This window comes from Ammodytes marinus, assembly GCF_949987685.1.
Source record: "Ammodytes marinus genome assembly, chromosome: 14".
NCBI lineage: Eukaryota > Metazoa > Chordata > Actinopteri > Uranoscopiformes > Ammodytidae > Ammodytes > Ammodytes marinus.
In genome coordinates this window covers 10,972,218-10,990,482 of record NC_137218.1, presented here as the reverse complement: position 1 = coordinate 10,990,482, position 18,265 = coordinate 10,972,218, and the positions used below count along the sequence as shown (strand labels likewise).

Below are 18,265 nucleotides of genomic sequence, written 5' to 3'. Positions count from 1 at the left end.
TCCCAGTTCTTGATGTCGGGTGCGTCTTAGACCTTGTTGACCATCTATCCACTAAGTCATCAGCAGTTATTCCCCCCCCCCCCCCCCCCCACATCAGGGACAGTTTTTTTTTTCAGGCACAAATTAATGGTATTTGCAAGACGCTTTGTTTTTCTGGATGACCTTTTTACTGCATGTGTGAGAGATGGCACTCTTGAAAGCATTCCCATTGGCATCCAGTTCCATTTACTTCACTTGCATAATCGTCCTTTTTTATTCTCATTTGATAACTGACTTTGACCCAGATCAGTATGTTCTCTCAGACTGTAATACACTTACCAAGGACTGAAAACGATATGCTGCAGTAATGACAAATTTGCCCGGCCCATTTGTTGCCCAAACACACCTCTACACAGACAGACAAATCTCCATCGCCTGAAGCCTTGTTCTATTCTAGTGTGGAGGAATTCCAGAATATAGTATCCAGTTAAATTTGCCATGACTAGATCATATTGCAGCCCCTGGGGGGTATCTGTAATACAAAAGTAATCGTCTTCTCAGAATGCACTCAAATGTAATAAGAAGTTTATCATTTGCAGAGGCCTATGTTTTTAAGCCCAATGCTGCGAGGCATGATGGTCAGCTCCTGGTTAATACTTGACCAGGGAGGATAAAGAATGCTTTACTGTACGTTATTAATATTCTCTTGTTGACTTTTTATTATTTTGTGTGTGGCTGTGTGTGTGTCATTATGCAAGCCTTAATTGTTAAACTTTAAGCTGTTACATTGCTATTCAGTAGATCATCATGTCAATTTATAAAATGTTAATAGTGTCAACCAAGTATTTAGGCCAGATCAGGCAAGGAATTCAGAGCGTATTAGAGTGTGTCAGCTTGTCTTGGTCAGCTATAGATTGTAGACACTGGTGTGAGCACTGGCCAGCAACACACAGCCAAAGAGTCTCTTCCCTGCACACAGAGAGACACGCCAAATCCTCTTGGACTGCATGGCAACACGGCTTTCCCTTTCCCGCTACTACAATTCTTGTTCTGCCAGGGCTCAACACCCGACCACTTCCACCTTTTCAAAAGCAGCTTCCTCTCTGTGTCTGTTTGATCTGGGACAATAGGAATGATGTCTTTCAGGTCCCGTGGGAGACTTTAGTCCAGAACTGACGTAGTAATTGTCCAGTATTTGCCTCCTTCCTCTATTTTATGCCTACAGATTTAAAAATATTTCTGTTTTGCAGACACCTTTTGTGTGGTTTGTTTTTGAGTCTATCTATGTGCCTTTGTGGGAGTTAAGGGCAACAAAGTGTTATTTAATGGAGCGCCGTGTACTACATTATTTTGTAAGGAAAAAAAACCTTCCTCGGCCAAAAGGTCAGTGAAACGATTTAAACCCTATGTACCTATTCACATGTAGCTTAACCTGAAATATGCTAAGCAAGAGTGGTGCCTCTTGACTGAGATCTATGTGCATACCTTTGTTATTTGTTGCCCTTTGAGCCAATGCTCTGCCCTCAGAGTGTCTGCTCTATTTGCTTTGGTTGTGAATGTCCTGTCCCATATGAAGGGTCCAGTATGTTTTAGCTTAAATATTTCTTAACACAGTTAGAGCTGTTTGCAATTGTTTCTTCAAGGTGCATTTAGCTGGTTTGGACAGTGCCACCCTGGAGAATATGTTTGCATCAAATGTGAGCATCATGCTTGCAGCAGGTATAATCATTTGTCTGTGACTTGTTGATTTATATTTTGACATCTCTAAGAACTCTGTACCTCCTCATTCAGGGGCATGATAATTTCCCTCTGCAAAATAACTTTTAGCATGGAAAGATGGTGCTCAGTTCTGAGTTAACCTGTGGTTTTTGGCCGATAACTTTTAAACAATTAAAGTAAGTCTGCTATCTTTCTTTTTTCTTTTTGTGAAACAGTCTAACTTCATTAGGCTAATAAGCTGAGAGCAAAACTAAGTCTGGCAATAACCGTACCGACCAGTCTAAAATATCTCCAAACTTTTTAGTTGTTAATGATGTTTCAAGTCTTGCTTCTTGAGCGCAACAGTGATCCTCAGTCAGAGGTACGGTGTCAACCGATCATCATCTTTATCAAAAGACTTAGAGGGGCCAGCGGGGCTAACAAGCTTATTGGTTTTGGCTTGCTATTTGGTTGGCTGGCTACCATGGCATCGGTCGCTATACTCCCCTAATTTCCTGCTTCTCTCTCTCTCTCTCTCTCTCTCTCTCTCTCTCTCTCTCTCTCTCTCTCTGTCTCTCTTCCCTGTTTCCCTATAACATCCTCTCATCATCCCAAGCCTATTTTCCATCTCTCTAGTTTCTGCCATCTGCTTCTCAGACGCCTGGTGGTCCGGTCTCGTGGCTCCACGGTGCAAGTCACCCTGGAAAACATAATCACCAATGACAGACAAAAAAAGAAAATTCTTAAAGAATTTAACACCCCCCTCCCATCCTTCATTCCGCCCGCTTTCCACCAACCCTCTCCCCATGTTCTCAATCTTTTTCTTTAATTGGTTTTATGAATAACATTTTTTATAAGAAAGTGTGTGTCCTTGCCTGACATCTTAACTGACCATGTTGTTTTTAGTTTTTTTTAGTTACCTTCTTTGAATTCTTATAGTTCTTAAGACAAACTTTCTCCTCCCTCCATCGTGCTGGTACTTAGCTAAGTTGCCAGGCAGAAATTGGTCTTGAGCTTACCCTTGTTGACACGTCCGTAGTAAATGTTGACCCTGTCACTAAGTTATTTCTCATAAACATAAGTGGAAAGTGTCTCTTTTTAATTCCAAAGCTTTAATGGAATTGGCTGTCAAGTTCCAATCCAGTATTGGCCTTAGGAATGAATTAAAGAGTCTTCCATAGCCACACAGTGCTCAGGTTCACTTACATGTTGTTCACATTCTAATTTCATGAGAATTAGAATATCATATATTGAATATGTATTCAGATGTTAAACAAGTCAGTCTGAAGGAAGCATATAACTTGAAATGGAGTCGATAATATGGGATAATTAGTAGTAAGTGACCGCAGGAGTTTTTGCTAAAAATGTCTTACATTTTGCACTTTGTAAAATAAGAATCAAAGCTGTAGTTGCACTTAAGAATCACGCAAACTAGTTTTCATGCATCATCAACAGGTTGCTGCTGCTCTTTGCAAGGAGGCTAATGATCACTGGTATAGCTATTAATACTTAAACATTAACTGTCTAAAATATGTTACAGTGGGGATGACCTTCAAATCTGTTTCATGGAAGTAAATAGTGATTCAAATTTCCTTGGAGTTGGTTAATGATAAGCAATGTAACGTAACAAGTTTTAAATCAATTTCAAAGAATACAGGGGAGACTAATAGGTGTTAGGAATATGAGAGAAAATGAGGGTGACTTTTTTTTCTTTTTTTTTTGGGGTGGAGGCTGGGAGGTCACCCATCCACCCACCACTCCTCCTTCCCCCTCCTCCGTCCTCCCTCCTGCCTTGGCTAGTCTCCATGTGCAGGGCTCAGGGCCTTGGGAATGAATGGCGCCCGGACTCTCCTCTGTCTTTGATGCCGGCCAGGAATGCGAGGCCTCTTTTTTTCTCTCTCTCTCCCCTCTCTCTCTCTCTTTCTGTTGTTCGGCCGGCCGGCAGCACTAGCAGCTATCTGCGGCAGTGAAATATTCCCTCCGCTGCGCTCATTGTGCATCAGGGAGCCGGACGTCATCGGCTGGCCAATCAGTGGCTCCTGCTAGGCAGCCCGGGGTCTTGGTGGGGGGGAGAAGGGACTCGCTAGAAGTCTTCCCTCTTAATATCAAGCTCTCCTGGTTACTTGGTGCCGGCTTTAAAAGAAAGATAGATGTTCTGAATGAGAACGAGGACAGAAATCACTCAGCAATATATTATTTAAGAGTTGAAACTAAGGACACGTATTTATTTTTCAGATGGAACTAAGGAAGTCCAGAAACTTGGATTTCAAGTTTGGGTGAGTTCTTCCGTTTCTTTCTTGCTAACAGTGTTCTTTTAAGTTCATAGACTTTTATTCAAACAAGTCTTCAAGTAGTTGCTCTCTGAGTAGTTCTGCAGTCTGCCTTGTGACTTGATCCAGCCTTCCAACTTGTGTTCGGCTTCCCTGCTGTCATTGTTCAGTTCCCTTGTCTCTTGTTGTTGTGGTTTGCGTGTGAGGGTATTTGTCTGGGCCGGTCACCCTCTGCCTCACCCTCCCTCCCTCTCTTCCCTCTGTACATTTTGTCACTGCCTGTCCCCTCCATCACTTCCACTTGAGCGCTCCCCTGTTTGGGAGCCTCTCTCTGTTCGCAGAGGGAAGAGGAGAGCTGGAAACCACACACGCACGCACGCACGCACGCACGCACGCACGCACACACACACACACACACACTAACACACCACAGATCAGAGGACCCCTCATAAACACATGGAATCCCCCTTAATACTGTAGTTTGAAAGGGTCTTTGGGGGTGGGTTTTTGTGTGTATGCAAAACGACCACCAAGGATCATCTTTGATACAGGTTATTCAGCGCAGACAAGAAATTAGGGAATACTGTGAACATTTAACTCATTACAGTTGATAACAAAGGATTTTTCTGTTATCTAAGTTTACTAACTAACTAAGATAACATTTATAATATGACTGAGTGGTTGGCTGGTCTTTTGTTTTAATGGCAACACTGATCTGTGTGTGTGTTTGTATGCATGACAGGTATGTAGCTTCAACCTGATGACAAAGCCTTGGATAGACATGCAGGTTATGGGACACAGAAGCCTATACATTTACTCTGTAATTAGAATACAACCTAACCTATCATTACCTTGCAGGGGCTGGTTTCTGTACTGAAGATGATTAGTTTGATAGTTGACAGCAACTTTCCATGTCTTACACAATTGTAGTAATTTTTCCCCTATAAGTTATTAATTTTTGTGTACTTTCTCAGGGACACAGCAGTAGGTTCAAGTATTTTAAGGGTTCATGTTGATTTACTGTGTCCATGATAAAGATAAATTGACATTACAGCTTATATCATCATCTTATATCATCATCTTATATAAAGTTGTTCATTTATTGCTTATTATTCGTCAACAAATACCAGGAGCAGAGGTAGACAAGACTTTATGGATCGCAGTACTGTACACCATGTCATTATATTAGACCTCTGTCACATGATTTATCCTCACAGATTACTGTAGTTCCGTATGGAATTCCTGGCATTTTTTCAAGTGTGTGCTGGAACTTGGACCGCCAACCTCAGTGCCCATAATTAGAGGCTTGTTGGTGCAAAAAGGCATATAGACTTCTTCAACAGGTGGTTTAATGTGCTGTGTTAAACTGTGTGTCCTGTGAAACATAAAAATGTGCACACACGCTGTTAAGTTCCACTTCATGGATGATGGGAAGTTATATCATTTTTGGTTGAATACGATAATGATTACCAGACAGTAGTTACTGCTGTATAGGGAAATACCTAACCCAAAAAGGAGGACTCTGCAACCACTTGTGAGGGGTGGTTTTGTATTGGATTGAACTTTATTTTCAGTGAAAGGGCATGTGATTGGTCTTAACAACTTATAGCAGATGGAGCTCGATTTATCATTAAAGGAATTTGACCTAAAAATGCCAGGCAAGGATTTATCTGTGATGACTTACTGTTTTCTGGCATTGTAATAGTCTTTGACTAGGAAGCACTCTACCAAAATAGCTTTTTTTCCACTGACATTGTGAAAAACAGATAGCTGTAATCTCCCATGCATGTAACCTAGATAAAGTTGTACCTAGTTTCATTGGATGTGCTGGTGTGAGCCATTAAGCGACATACTTAATTTGACAATCTGATATAAACATGGTTGTTTGTGTACCTTCCTATGCAACATGATGTGCTTGAAAACTACACAATGCCACGTGACATATTGAATATCTCTCGTCTAGCTATTTCATGTATGAGTGGAGCATGAGCCCTAAGTCAAGTTTTCAGGCTTATAACCAGTCTGTGCTTTTTTGTTTTCTCCCCCAGGAACTTCTGAGCAGACCGTTTCAAGAGGCTTGGAATAAACAAGAACGAGACAGGAAAATGACCTAATTAACTGCAAGCGTGACGGCCAATCCAAGGCAACCTGGTGCTGATGTGTTTGTGGTAATTCCCCCAGTTTAACCCACAAGGAAGCCACATGCATCAGCACGATTCACGTACAACACATTTACAAACCCTGCCCTTCCCTTCCCTTCCTGCCATCCGCCCTTAGTCCTCCATGGATTCCTACAACTTCCACTTTGAGAGAATGAGCAACGTGGAACTGCATCCTCTGAGCCTGCCTGTCAGCCGGCTCTCCCCTGCCAAGTCCAGCAGCAACATCGGCGACCATCTCGCCCACCATCAACACGGCAAAGGAGACTCTGCCTACAGCTCCTTCTCTGGGGGGTCCACTGCCCCGGACTACCCCTCTCCCTTTCTCCCAGACGACCTGCAGTCCAGCTCCTTCAGCCACTATGCTGATCTGAAGTATGTAAAGTCCATTTACCATCCGACCCAGGTTCTCCAGTCCGACTCAAAGACCATGGATCAGCTCTATCTCTCTGTGGAAGCTATTTCACAGCAGTATCGCAACAATACCACTACCAATGTAAACCACTACAACCACAATGGCAATAACAGTTTCCATATGAACAACAAAACACTCTCCAAACAAGAGGTGCCTTTGAGAGCTAAATTCCAAGGTCCTTACCCTCCTGTCCATCCTCCTCCAGTCCCGGCACGCCTGGATAGTTTCATTGCCACAAAAAACTTGGAGAACACTAGGGTCCACCACCACACTACTGAGTTTCAACCCCAGCATCCACAGCCTCAACAACAGCACAGACCCCACAATCGACTCAATCCACAGCCCCATGGTCTGAATACCCCAAGGCCTGAGACGCCTAACCCAGATACAGGAAAATCCGGCTTCAGTTCTGGCCCAGTGGACTCAGTCTGGAGGGGCTCTGAACAGCAACAGCCACAGGCCCAACAGCCACCAAGCTACCGCCCCCACCTCCAACCTCATGATCAGACCAGGGTGCCGATGAACCCAGAATACCTTTTCATCTCAGATAACAAATCTCCCTCTGGGCAGCAGAAGTCAACAAACAACCCAAATCGATTACCTCCCAAAGGGACAAGCCAGCCTGAGCACCTGAAAGCCAGACAGCCCTCAAGCAGTGGTGGAGATCACCTCAACAAGCCCAGTGGTGTCCATTTTGAGAGTCAGCGCAAAAGGCTTGGTTCAGAGCCAACCCGAGCTTCCAGCCCCTGGAATGCTAGTCAGAGTTTCATCAACAGCAGCATCCAGCAAAAAGGTCAGTTCTACTTTGTCACAGGAGTGTGCAAACTGTCTGAATCCGGATCTGGTAAGAGGACACATTCTGCATCTGTTTGTGGGTCTGAGGCTGGAAGTGAGAGCTCCACTGTGTTGGAGACACACAGTCTGAGAGAAAAAGAAAGATCCCACAGCACGATGGATAATTTTTATAGACCTTCAGCTGAAAGGGTGGACTTCACTTTTGTGTCCCAGGGCAAGGACATGCCCAGGAGCCATGATCAGGAGAATCACAGGCTCTCTGTCATCTCAACGCAATCCTGCCTAAGCCTTGATGCCTTAGAAGAAATTGACACAATGCAGAGCCTAGAAATTGGCCGCCACACTGCAAACCACCCTATATTCTATTGTGGACCTGACAAAAACTGCCCACCACATTCAACCACACAGTCAAAGGAGGTCACGTCCTTGATAAGCAATGAGCAAACTAACCATCACAAGAGAGAGGAGCAGGAAAAGAAGGGAAAACGGCAGCCCTTGGCAGATGTAGCCAGTGAGAGGATAAACAAAGAAACAACCCCACTTCTGTACCACCTCACCGGGGCCAGCAGGGCATTGTTAAAGCCTAAAAAGGAGGCAGAGTTCAGTGTAAAAGGCAAGGAAGCAATCCTAAACAAAACTGGTAATGGAAACGTGGCTTTTAACGATAACGAGAGACCTCAGAAAAGTGACACCAACAAGAGTGATAGAGGGGAAGTTATCTCCGTTGCCTGTAATACCTTGGATGACTCATTTAAGAAATATTACAAAGAGAAGCTGAAGGATGCCCAGTCTAAAGTCCTTAGGGAGACGTCATTTAAAAGAAGGGACTTGCAGTTGTCATTGCCACACCGTTTCAGGCAAAAACCTGAGCTAAGGCCTTCAGTGATTCACGCTTTCTCCTCATCACAGGACTCTGAGACTTCCACAGACACGCTCACTCCCTCTGTGACTTCTGAGGAAACCGAGAGGGGGAGCATTAAAGAAGAAGTCAGGGAGAGTCAGAAGGAGATGGACGAAGAGACTGAGCAGGAAAACGGGAGGCCGGTAAATGTGGCCCAGCCTCAGGTAGCACGCATCGGAGGCAGGAAGCGATTGCCTCCAGAGCTGAAGAAGATGTCCTACTCTGAACCGGATAAACTCAACCAGCTCGGCGATGGCCCTGTTCACTCTGCTTGCCGCTCCTTTGGCAACGAAAGTGAGAACGTATTTGTAGGTGAAAGCGAGGGAGAGGAGATTCTGCAGCAAGGAGAGCAGGGACTGGTTGCAGCACGGAGGAAATTGTTTGAGACAAGAGGTAGAGCGCTTTCGGCTTCTAGCACTTTGAAGACTAATTTAAAACATCTACAACACAAGGCCCTGGTGGAGTACATGGAGCGTAAGACGGGCCAGAAAGTGGCTGAGCCACAGGAACCAGTGCCTCAGTTGCCACCTCCATCCAGACAGAGGCATTCTCTGGGGGAGAAACCATTTGACTGGTGTCCCAGGCCTTCATCTGCAAATCCTGAAGGCAAAAACACCAAGAAGAAACTCCACAGACCCCACTCTGCAGGCCGCATCCTCGATTCATCTACCAGCTCCGTCAGGTAGGAGAGTGAAGGAGAGCCAGAGAAGAATGTTTTTTGATGCTCTGTGTTTGTTTTTTGTTGTATGGATCAAATCAAACTTTTGAAATTATTCTATTTGTATTTTCTCCACGCAGGTACGCCCAATTCTTCTCAGCTCAATCTTGTTCAGGCCAATATGCTGGCCAGTCAAATCCTAGATGGAAAGAGAGCCAAGGTCCATGTCAGGGAAGGTCTGCCTCCGTGGAGAGCCTCTTGGACCAGCTAGAACCATGTTTCTTCAGGAACAGATCCAAATCCACACCACATGAAATTCAGGTAACGCTCTTCTTATTGTGATACTAAAGAAAATAAAACACTTGTTTGCTGAAACCAACAACTACCAACAACTTTTCTTCTGTTAATTAGAACATGTATTGTTAGATATGTGTAGACTTAAACGTTTCACTTAAAATCCCAAATGCCCTTATTTTGGGCTTTGTTTTACCAGTTAAAGTTTGTGTCTGGTAAGCTCCTATCACAAGTATATGAAATTAACGTTCTAGTAGAACAATCGAGTCGGTCAACAATTTTGTCCGGGAAAACTAGATATTAACAACCACTCTCTGCTGTTACTGCAGTATTTCCCAATTTTTCTATATACCAGAATTCAGAAGAATAATTTCAGGTGTATAACGATTTTAAATGTTATTCATGTGATGCCCTTTTGGTTTTTCTTCTGTGTCTGCAGGCACTCGGATATGAGATAGAGCCATTACCAATTACAACTATGGAAACCTTGAGGTATGTACCAACGCGCTAGACAAATTGGGACACATTATTGGTTGTTTTTAGGTCAAAAGAGTATTAATTCTGTGTGCTGCGGCAAAGACTATAACTCTCCACTTGATGCATTGTGCCATTAGTAAGTCAACACCCACCTTTTCTAGTAATCTAACATTCCTTCAAAAGATTAATGCCTAGACTGTAAAAAAAGGAATATGTGACTAAACTACAAACCATATTGTGTTGCCAGTCTTTAGATCAAATTTCCCAGATCCCTGATTTGTTAAGGTTTAAAGAAATGCATAAGAAAAAGGTGCTAATTAAATAGTTTTTAATAGTTTGAACAACGGCTGAGACTGTCTGTTGGCTTATGTAACCCATTTCAACACTGAATGTCAATGTCAGTCCCCAGAAGAACGCCATTGAGGACTCCTCCATAAATGCAGCTCCTGAGGGCCAGCAGCGTGTCCGTGTGGTGGCACAGAGAGGGAAGTCCATGGAAGAACTTGGGGTTTCAAAGTTAACAAGACCGTCAGCCCTGAGTAAAAGTTCTGAGCAGCTGGATCACCTGTGGAGGCATTCAGGAGGAGCGGAAAAGGACAAGAGGAGTGTTTCATTCTTTTCCGAAGTCAGAGAAGCCCAGGGGCAGGACAGAGGAAGGAAGAAACAACATGTAACAGAGCGAGCGGGAAGAGAACCAGATATTGTTGGCCAGAAGAACAATCAGGAACAGGCACAAAACCAAAACCAGAAAAAGTCTTTGATAAAACAGAACTCAGAACCAGGGGAGGAGGCCCACATATCGGGAACAAGGAGCTTAAGTCGATCCACATCCCCGGCCTCCGGCGCCTCTCCTCGGGCCAGGGTTGGCTCTGGATCGCCTGGTTCTCACGGCCCTGTCGCAGATGAGTTCAGATCCAGTGAGAGCTCATCTAACCCACCTTCCCCCAGAGCTCTAGAGTCGGGTGAGGGTGGGGAGATCAAATCCACCTCGTCCACTCCCACCCAGACAAAGCCTCCTTGTGAAAACAGACCTAGCTCCAGGTAAGATTAGACTCCAAACACATCCAGCATTTGTTTCCTTTGTGAAAATGATTTGAATAATTGAACATGCCACACCACATACTTCCACAACTTCCTCCTGACACCCGTGACATTATCATTTGAATGCATCGCCCTTCAGTCGCCTAACTACACTAACTCCAAATCTTAACAGGTGATTGTGGTTTGCGAATATGATTTTGTCTGGGGGTGAATCTTAACCGCAATTTGTTCTACTCCTCCAGAATCAGGACTTCTGTGAATGCATTGGAGAGAGAGCAGTCGGTGGATGAACTGAGCAATGAGGCCTTGACGGCTGAATCCAACCAGGAAGTGTCTCTGAGCTGCGGCGTCACCACTGATCCGTCGCTGTGGATTCTCCCCCCAGAAGACCAGATCAAAGGGGAAGTCCAGACAGCCATGCTGACGGACGATGTTTTTGACGATGAATCCACCGGCTCGGCCCCTCCGATGCAGACAAGCGAAACCTTTGTGTCTCCCCGCACCTCCGTCTCTGACACAGACATCAGTCAGCAGGCGGAAGAGGAGAAAAACCCAGAAACGGAAGATGAGAAGTCTGAAGAGAATCGGGAGATTGAGGGGAGGGGGATGCCCGAGGAAGAGACTGAGAGGCCCGCCGAGAGACCTCAGTGGGGGGAGCTCGTGGAAGCAGTGGTCAAGGCCGACCAATCGCTGGCCACAGTGCTCTACCCGCTGGCCAATCGTAAGACGGCGCTGATGCTGATGGAGCAGCTGCTGTCGGAGGACACGCTGCTGATGGAGGAGCATTACAAGAAGAAGCAGGAGCAGAGAGGAGCTGCAGAAAGGTAATTGTTCAGTAAAAGGTTGAACCTGGCTCTACAAGTCATAAACTCCCCACTAGATCCCACTTGCCAACAATGGAAACTTTACAGGCTTATTGAGAGCATTTTTTAAAGAGAAAATATCACACTCTCACGCCAAGAATTTTTCTGAAATGATGAATATGATATCTTCACAGAAAAATAAAAGTCAAAGGAATTGGCCAAAAAAAGCAAGATAACCACATTTGCACTAGCCAATTTTACTTGAATCCTAGACTTTACATTCAATAGGTGACTGAACAAACATTTTGTTTTCTGTTTTGTATCGAGACACAGCTGTGTGATGGAAATAATTATTCATCTCACGAACATATTTCTAATTTCCTCAGCTCCTAGTTTAATGTTTCCCTACGAAACCTGATACCTGAAACCCAATACTGGTTTCTAATGGCCAAAGACCCACACTCCACCAGTGCTGTGTTACTTCTTGTTGTATCAAATGCACAGACACACCTGGCTATCTCCTTACATGCACTGAGTATGTGCACTTTTTGTACTAGTCCAACCATGCTTTAAGCCCAGTTCAGACCAAAGATTCGCCTTGCAACTGCTTGCGACGAGACGGTTTTAGAACGTCGCGGGGGATAAATCGCAGCAGTGTGAACTGCTCGTTGCAGCGCGTTGCAAGCCGTTGCAAGGCGTCGCAGAAGATTTAACATGTCAAATCGCAAGGTCCAGTTTTAGAACGTTTCGGCGGTCTCGTCGCAAGGAGTTGCAGTTGCAAGCAGTTGCAAGGCGAATCTTTGGTCTGAACTGGGCTTTAGATGCAGAGAGAATGGGCAGAGTTGCATGTCACTATTTGTAATATGCCAAAGAGTTGTAAGTAAGCCTTGCTCAGGGTATACACTCCATGTAAATTATGTTTGCATTTCTATGCTATATTGTTATGACAGGAATCATTGGCTGCATCAACAGGGTGCAAGAAAGCTAGCATGACCTAAACACACCTTTCTTTTTCTAGTGCTGAAACGGCCGAAGGGGCTGAACAACCTCCTCCATGTCCTTCTGCTCCCGACAGCCTCAAACCTCAGTGTACAGACCTGCAGAGCAAAGGTGACCTCACAGAGAAGAAGGTAATTATTCATCTATGGAAACTAGTGGATTTTTTTTTGGTCCAAAGTACCTCACAGCACAAGTTATGTGTTTATTTGAATTATTTAAACAACAAAATCTTTGTATTTCTGATGACAGAGAGAAGATGGTGTTATTTTACCGTCAAAAATGTAAATAAGCTGTTATGAAGTGAATCGTCAAAGCTGTGTTGTATGCACATTGAAAATGACTGGAAATCAGATAGACCATCAGTACAAACAGGATTTCTATGTCCACAGTTCAGACTTCGAATACATTATTTTTCTTTTTAAAACAAAAACTCTTCAGTGATGTTATATTGATACTATCACTATGTTATTTGGCCTTAAATGGACTTATTTCCAAATGAAATAGTTGTCTCTCTTATCACGCTGTCTACCTCTTATCAGTGTCTCAAGATAATTTATTGTGTTTGCAAGAGATGCAAGTTATTTCATTTTCTACTGTTTAGAGAACTTGATTTTTACTTTAGTACTAAAATGTGATGTTTTTATTTGAAGACATGCTTTTATTTTAGTTTGAAATACTCAATAAATAACCATAAATAGTTCAACCATGTGCATTACTGCCTTGCTTTATTTTTAATCACAAAGCTCTCTTAGCAAACATATGCCAGCTTTAGTGGTCGAGCATATTTACAGTAGACACCTTGTTAGTGGACATTACCTAAAATTAAGTTGTTGGGTAGAGAGCATTTCTTTCTCCACACTTTCTCCATTTTTTTGTTTAGTAGAATCACTGCCTAAAATCTCTCTCACATTGCCTTCTCTTCAGCGCCTGATGGTGTCCTATATCGAGGCGCGTCTGGGTTCCCTTGAAGACACTCGCGTGGCCCTCCAGACGGAGATTGAGGAGAACAAGGCCCACGGGGAGACCCTGGCGGTGCTGGTGTGTGAGCGCTGTGTGCCCCTGGAGCTGGAGAGGTACAACCTGTTTGTAGGAGACCTGGAGAGGGTGGTCAACCTGCTGCTGTGCCTCTCTGCCCGGCTGGCCAGGGTGCAGAACGCCCTAAGTACCGTGGACCAGCACACAGATGCTGAGGAGAAGGTGTGCAACTTAAAGGCCTTAAATCTCTTCATATATTTCTGTATGCTCTGGAGAAACAGCTGTACCCACGTTGGCCCTTGCTTCTGTGTTGTTTTCTAAGCAGAGAGCACTGACATTGTGAATACATGTATTACCTACTCTGACTTCTGTCTGGAGTTGAGGGTTTACAGAATCCGATAATGTGTGATAAAAAGAATCCACTGATGTAGGCTAGAGGCTACTGTTACGCATGTCATTCCAATCTAATTTACGCTCCTGTCCGCTCTCCCTTGAGCTGTTTACACACACACACACACACACACACACACACACACACACACACACACACACACACACACACACTCATTTTAGTGTTAGTAAAGTACACTGTATGGACAGCTTCTGGTGGGATATTAGGTTGTGGAACCTTCACAGTTCTCACCATTCACCTCTGCTCATTTAGAGCTCCAGGCGAATAAAGGCAACCATGGGTGTTAGAGGTGTGCGTGTGGTTGCTCCCAGGCCTTCCGATATACTCTCCTTCTGTTTGCTTTGGAACAGCAAATATGCCACTTGGGAAAAGTTGAAGGGCGACTTTAATGGTGTCAAGCTTTCTCACACAGTGGAATTCAAAAAATGCTGCTGGCTTTTAGCTGTGTTTTATGCCAGTGTTCAGTTTATCTGTGTTTAAACCAAATGCTTTTATCAGAAGATAATTTTTTGATATATTTCAGTCTTATTGGACTGCACTTTTGGTTTGATATATTGAGATGTTCTTTTTTTTGAAGGGCCTCATGCTGTATCTGAGGTACCTACACACTTTCAGTGATTTAGTTCTTTGTTTCAAGTATAATTTTATTTAATTATGAATTATAGTCATGAACTTGGTCTGAAATATCATCGAGTAGCATCACGGCATCTAACTGGAGCTCTGAGCTTTGCTTTGTTTTTCCCTGTGTCATTCTGGGTCCCAGCATTTATTTATGTTTGCATGGATGCATTAGATGTCTAGATTTATCCCTGAAAGGGGCTCCTTGTTAGTTTGCCCATTTGCAAAGGCCTGGCTGAACGTGCTGCAGTGCTGTTAGAGGCTCATTTCTCGCTGTTATCAGCAACACTGGTATTTACACTGACTCACCGAAACTCCAGACCAGTTTCGATGACATTTGTATCTACCCTGCCCTCTGTTGACTTTAGGTTACACTGCACCAGCTGTCCAGTGGCAGTTTGAAACACGATCACACAACTTTCACAGCTCTCTATTACATCCGCCGACATATTACCCTTCAAATAAAACGAAAAAATATAACCTAAAATGACCATGCTTACCTATGAGCTCATATTTGTGAGCATGGATCTATAGCTCTGCTAGATTATCTCCATAGAGAAGAATCCATATCAAGTGTAATGTAATTTATCTTTGTTAACCGTCTGCCTTCTGCACACAGCAATCTCTGGACAGTCGCCATCGTCTGCTGTGCAAACAGAGGGAGGACGCCAAAGATCTGAAGGATAACCTGGACCGCAGAGAGAACCTGGTCTCCACCTTCCTGTCACGTCAGCTGTCCGCCGAGCAGCTGCGCGACTACCGGCGCTTTGTCCAGACCAAGGCCTCGCTGCTCATCAGGCAGAAAGACCTGGAGGAGAAGCAGAGGCTGGGAGAGGAGCAGCTAGAGGCCCTCTCCAACAGCATCCATCTTTGAAGGGGAGGAGCAAAAGAACAGCACTGATTTCTCCCTTTATCTTTCTGGACTTGACCTCAAGAAAGATTGCTCAAAGAAGACATGTAAAAAGCAGTAGTTTTGGCTGTCCTTTTTCCTGGCTCGCACACACAAAGCGTGGATTATGCGCGGTCCAGCTGCTATCTCAATCTCCTTTTGCACCATCATGACTTTCTTCTTGTCCTTTTAAAAAAAAATGTAACAGGGCTACTGGCTGGGGAAGCCATCATGCTGTCTGCTCTCCTCTCATAACTACAGGAGATGAGCGACAAAGACAGTTGACGCTGAAGCTCCGTGCCTTTCTGTCAATCTACCGAGCATGCCCCAGAACTCTCACCCAATCTCCGCCCATTGTCGTTCTGCACAGACTTTTTCCAAATGAGTTGTACACGTTTCCACATACTTTTGAACAGTTTTTATGTGTGCCTTGATATATTGCTGTTGCGGTGGAGAGTTTTCCATTAGAGCTACTTGGTGGAAACACTGCATCCCCTGATAGCAACTGTCCTTCACTTTTCATTAAGATTGTAGTGCTTACAGCCCTGTATCTGCACATGTGGAAAAAAACTATTATTATAAGCTTTAAAGATTGTATTTTGACAAGTGGGAAGGCTTTAGTGAAAGAGAGCAGCCTGAGACACGGCGGTGTACTGTATCATGTCAGAAAAAATAAGTACAATAGATGCAGGAGATTTCATCTTTTTTTATGTTCTTATTTTTAAATGTGTTTCAAATTTAAGCCACTAAAAACCAAAAAGGGTGAATGAAAAAAAAAGCACTTTGTAATGATACATAAATGCACATTTCTTCAAATCACATTTGTTTTCAAAATATCTCAAGTGAAAGCCTTACTCCATCCACTTAAATAATATTACTATTTCACTATTTTTGTTTGTCTTTGTCATTCATTTTAAAATAGGAATGTCGAAAAAAAAAATTCAAAAGGTACATGAAGGATTGTGTCCAAACATTTTTCCAGCTTATGTCATACTTAATGTTGTTAAGTCTTGATGATTTCATGCTGGAACAGGTGCTAAACCTCAGTAAAGCAGATTATAGGTAAGCAACAGTTATTTCACTGAGTATCCCCCCCCCCCCACCCTTTGTCACAGAAGTGACACGTGATACTTGAAATACTTTTCTTTTTAGAGAGGAAAGTCCACAATCTTTCAATCAGGTGTGTCTTAAACTAATTTTCCTTTCTCTACCTCCACAGTGTAGCGCCCTTTTTAGGCACATGTAATCCTGTATTTACGTTTATTTAAACGTACACAACTTCTGTTAACGAGCTCTTCTTGAAAGACCTGAATGAGAACACGCTCTGGAGTCAAATTACTTTTGCCCCTAATTGGCACACTTTAAAAGCTACATCTATGTCATTGGTTTTTATAGTTGCTTTAATTTCTTTTTACTGAGTCTTCAACCAGACGCATCAGAGTTGTGTTTGTGTGTGTGCGTGCGTGCGTGTGTGTGTGTGCGTGCGTGCGTGTGTGTGTGTTTGAAATCACGAGCGTCTTAATTTAGCATGTGTAGAAATGAAGAAATACAAAACTCCTGTGTTTTTCTGTGTAAGTTTCTAAACTAAAACTCCAGTGAAATCATAACAAGTGATCAAAATGTTCTGGAAATCATACCTGTTGCCTGTACTGAAAAACATTGTATGAGCTGGCTGTCCTGTATATGATATTTATGTAATAATGACCACAAAGAGGGCCGAGCATCATTTACAGCCTCTACGCTGAAACCATTTTTTTTTTAAAGATTCACAAACTTTAAAAAAGTCACACACAAAAAATAAGTTGACAAGTACTTTTCTGCAGACACTGGAAAACCCATCAAGGCTCAAAGATATTTTCATGTTTTTGTTTTTTCACCACCGCTGAGAGAGATTTATGTCTCTGCCCATTTCAGTTTGCTAAACAAATGTATGTTTGTTTTGGCCTTTGTGCTGACGTAGGGCTGAAGGGGTTATAAAAGACTTGTGTTGTTCCCTGCAGCCAGCTGGAATCCTTAAAGTATGCAAAAGACCCACATTTTTAGAGAAAGAAATACTTTTTTAAGGGGGTGGAGTAGGGGGTTTAAATCCTCCCTCAAAGGATCAGTTTGAGCACATGGATAAGTAATCATCTGAGGCCTTTCTTGTTATGTGCTATGCTCTGTTCACACTAACAAATATTTGACAACTTCCTTGAGTCTGTTTTTTTTTCTTCTTTTTTTTCTCGTCATTCAATCAAAGCAATGTTTTTGTTGAGGTGGCAGGAAAAGGGGCCAGTGTTTGTTTAAGTTCGGGATTCTGCCTGTTTCTCATAGGCTACTGGAGCGGTGTGTCATTGATACAAGCAGAATCTGTTTTTCTAAAGCCAAGAAGGAAATACAATATTTCAGTGAGTCCCCGCTGGTGATTTGACAGCTATGACATTTCTAAATCTACTTTTTCTGCTAAAATGTCACATCTGTTTTTTGAGAGTTTCGAGTTTTCTCTTGTTGTGTTTTGTGCCTGGTTGCAGTTGTAAATTGAATTCCGTAATGTTTGTATTATTGTGAATAAATTAAGCTCTCACCGTCCTTCCAGTGCCTCCACAACATGTGTTCCTTTTTCCCCCCAACAGTGAATTCCAATTCTCATAAACATGTCTATTAATATTCTGGAGTCGTCCTGGGTAGTTGAGTTTTTCTTAAATGTGTCGTTCCTCTCAGAGTTCGTCTCTGCCCCCTACAGGCGCATCGACGCACTGCTTCTAACCATTTATTAATTTACTGTCTTTACAGTGTGAAGTGGGAGCAACACACGAAAACAATCCCAACGGGATGAAACGGTAAAAGTGAATCCTATGCATGCAAATGGAAGAATGAAATATTTCTCGAAGAACATTCTAATG

The 18,265-nt window shown here is 43.3% G+C and overlaps 1 protein-coding gene across 1 annotated transcript; it reads left to right on the top strand.

The window, feature by feature from the left end:
* The first annotated feature begins 3,861 nt into the window (after positions 1-3,861).
* shroom1 (shroom family member 1) lies at positions 3,862-16,535 on the top strand. The gene is made up of 9 exons (XM_080041613.1): positions 3,862-3,953; positions 5,996-8,899; positions 9,016-9,196; positions 9,609-9,661; positions 10,049-10,687; positions 10,930-11,511; positions 12,509-12,620; positions 13,414-13,686; positions 15,114-16,535. The coding sequence occupies exons 2-9, from the start codon at positions 6,231-6,233 to the stop codon at positions 15,366-15,368; spliced, it is 4,764 nt and encodes a 1,587-aa protein (XP_079897739.1). The 5' UTR covers positions 3,862-3,953; positions 5,996-6,230; the 3' UTR covers positions 15,369-16,535.
* Positions 16,536-18,265: the final 1,730 nt, after the last annotated feature.

Bases quoted from the DNA above. Each gene is read 5' to 3' on its own strand.
- shroom1 (XM_080041613.1), top strand. From the start codon at position 6,231: ATGGATTCCTACAACTTCCACTTTGAGAGAATGAGCAACGTGGAACTG. The intron at 8,900-9,015 runs GTAGGAGAGTGA...TTCTCCACGCAG, and splicing joins TCATCTACCAGCTCCGTCAG to GTACGCCCAATTCTTCTCAG. The intron at 13,687-15,113 runs GTGTGCAACTTA...TTCTGCACACAG, and splicing joins ACACAGATGCTGAGGAGAAG to CAATCTCTGGACAGTCGCCA.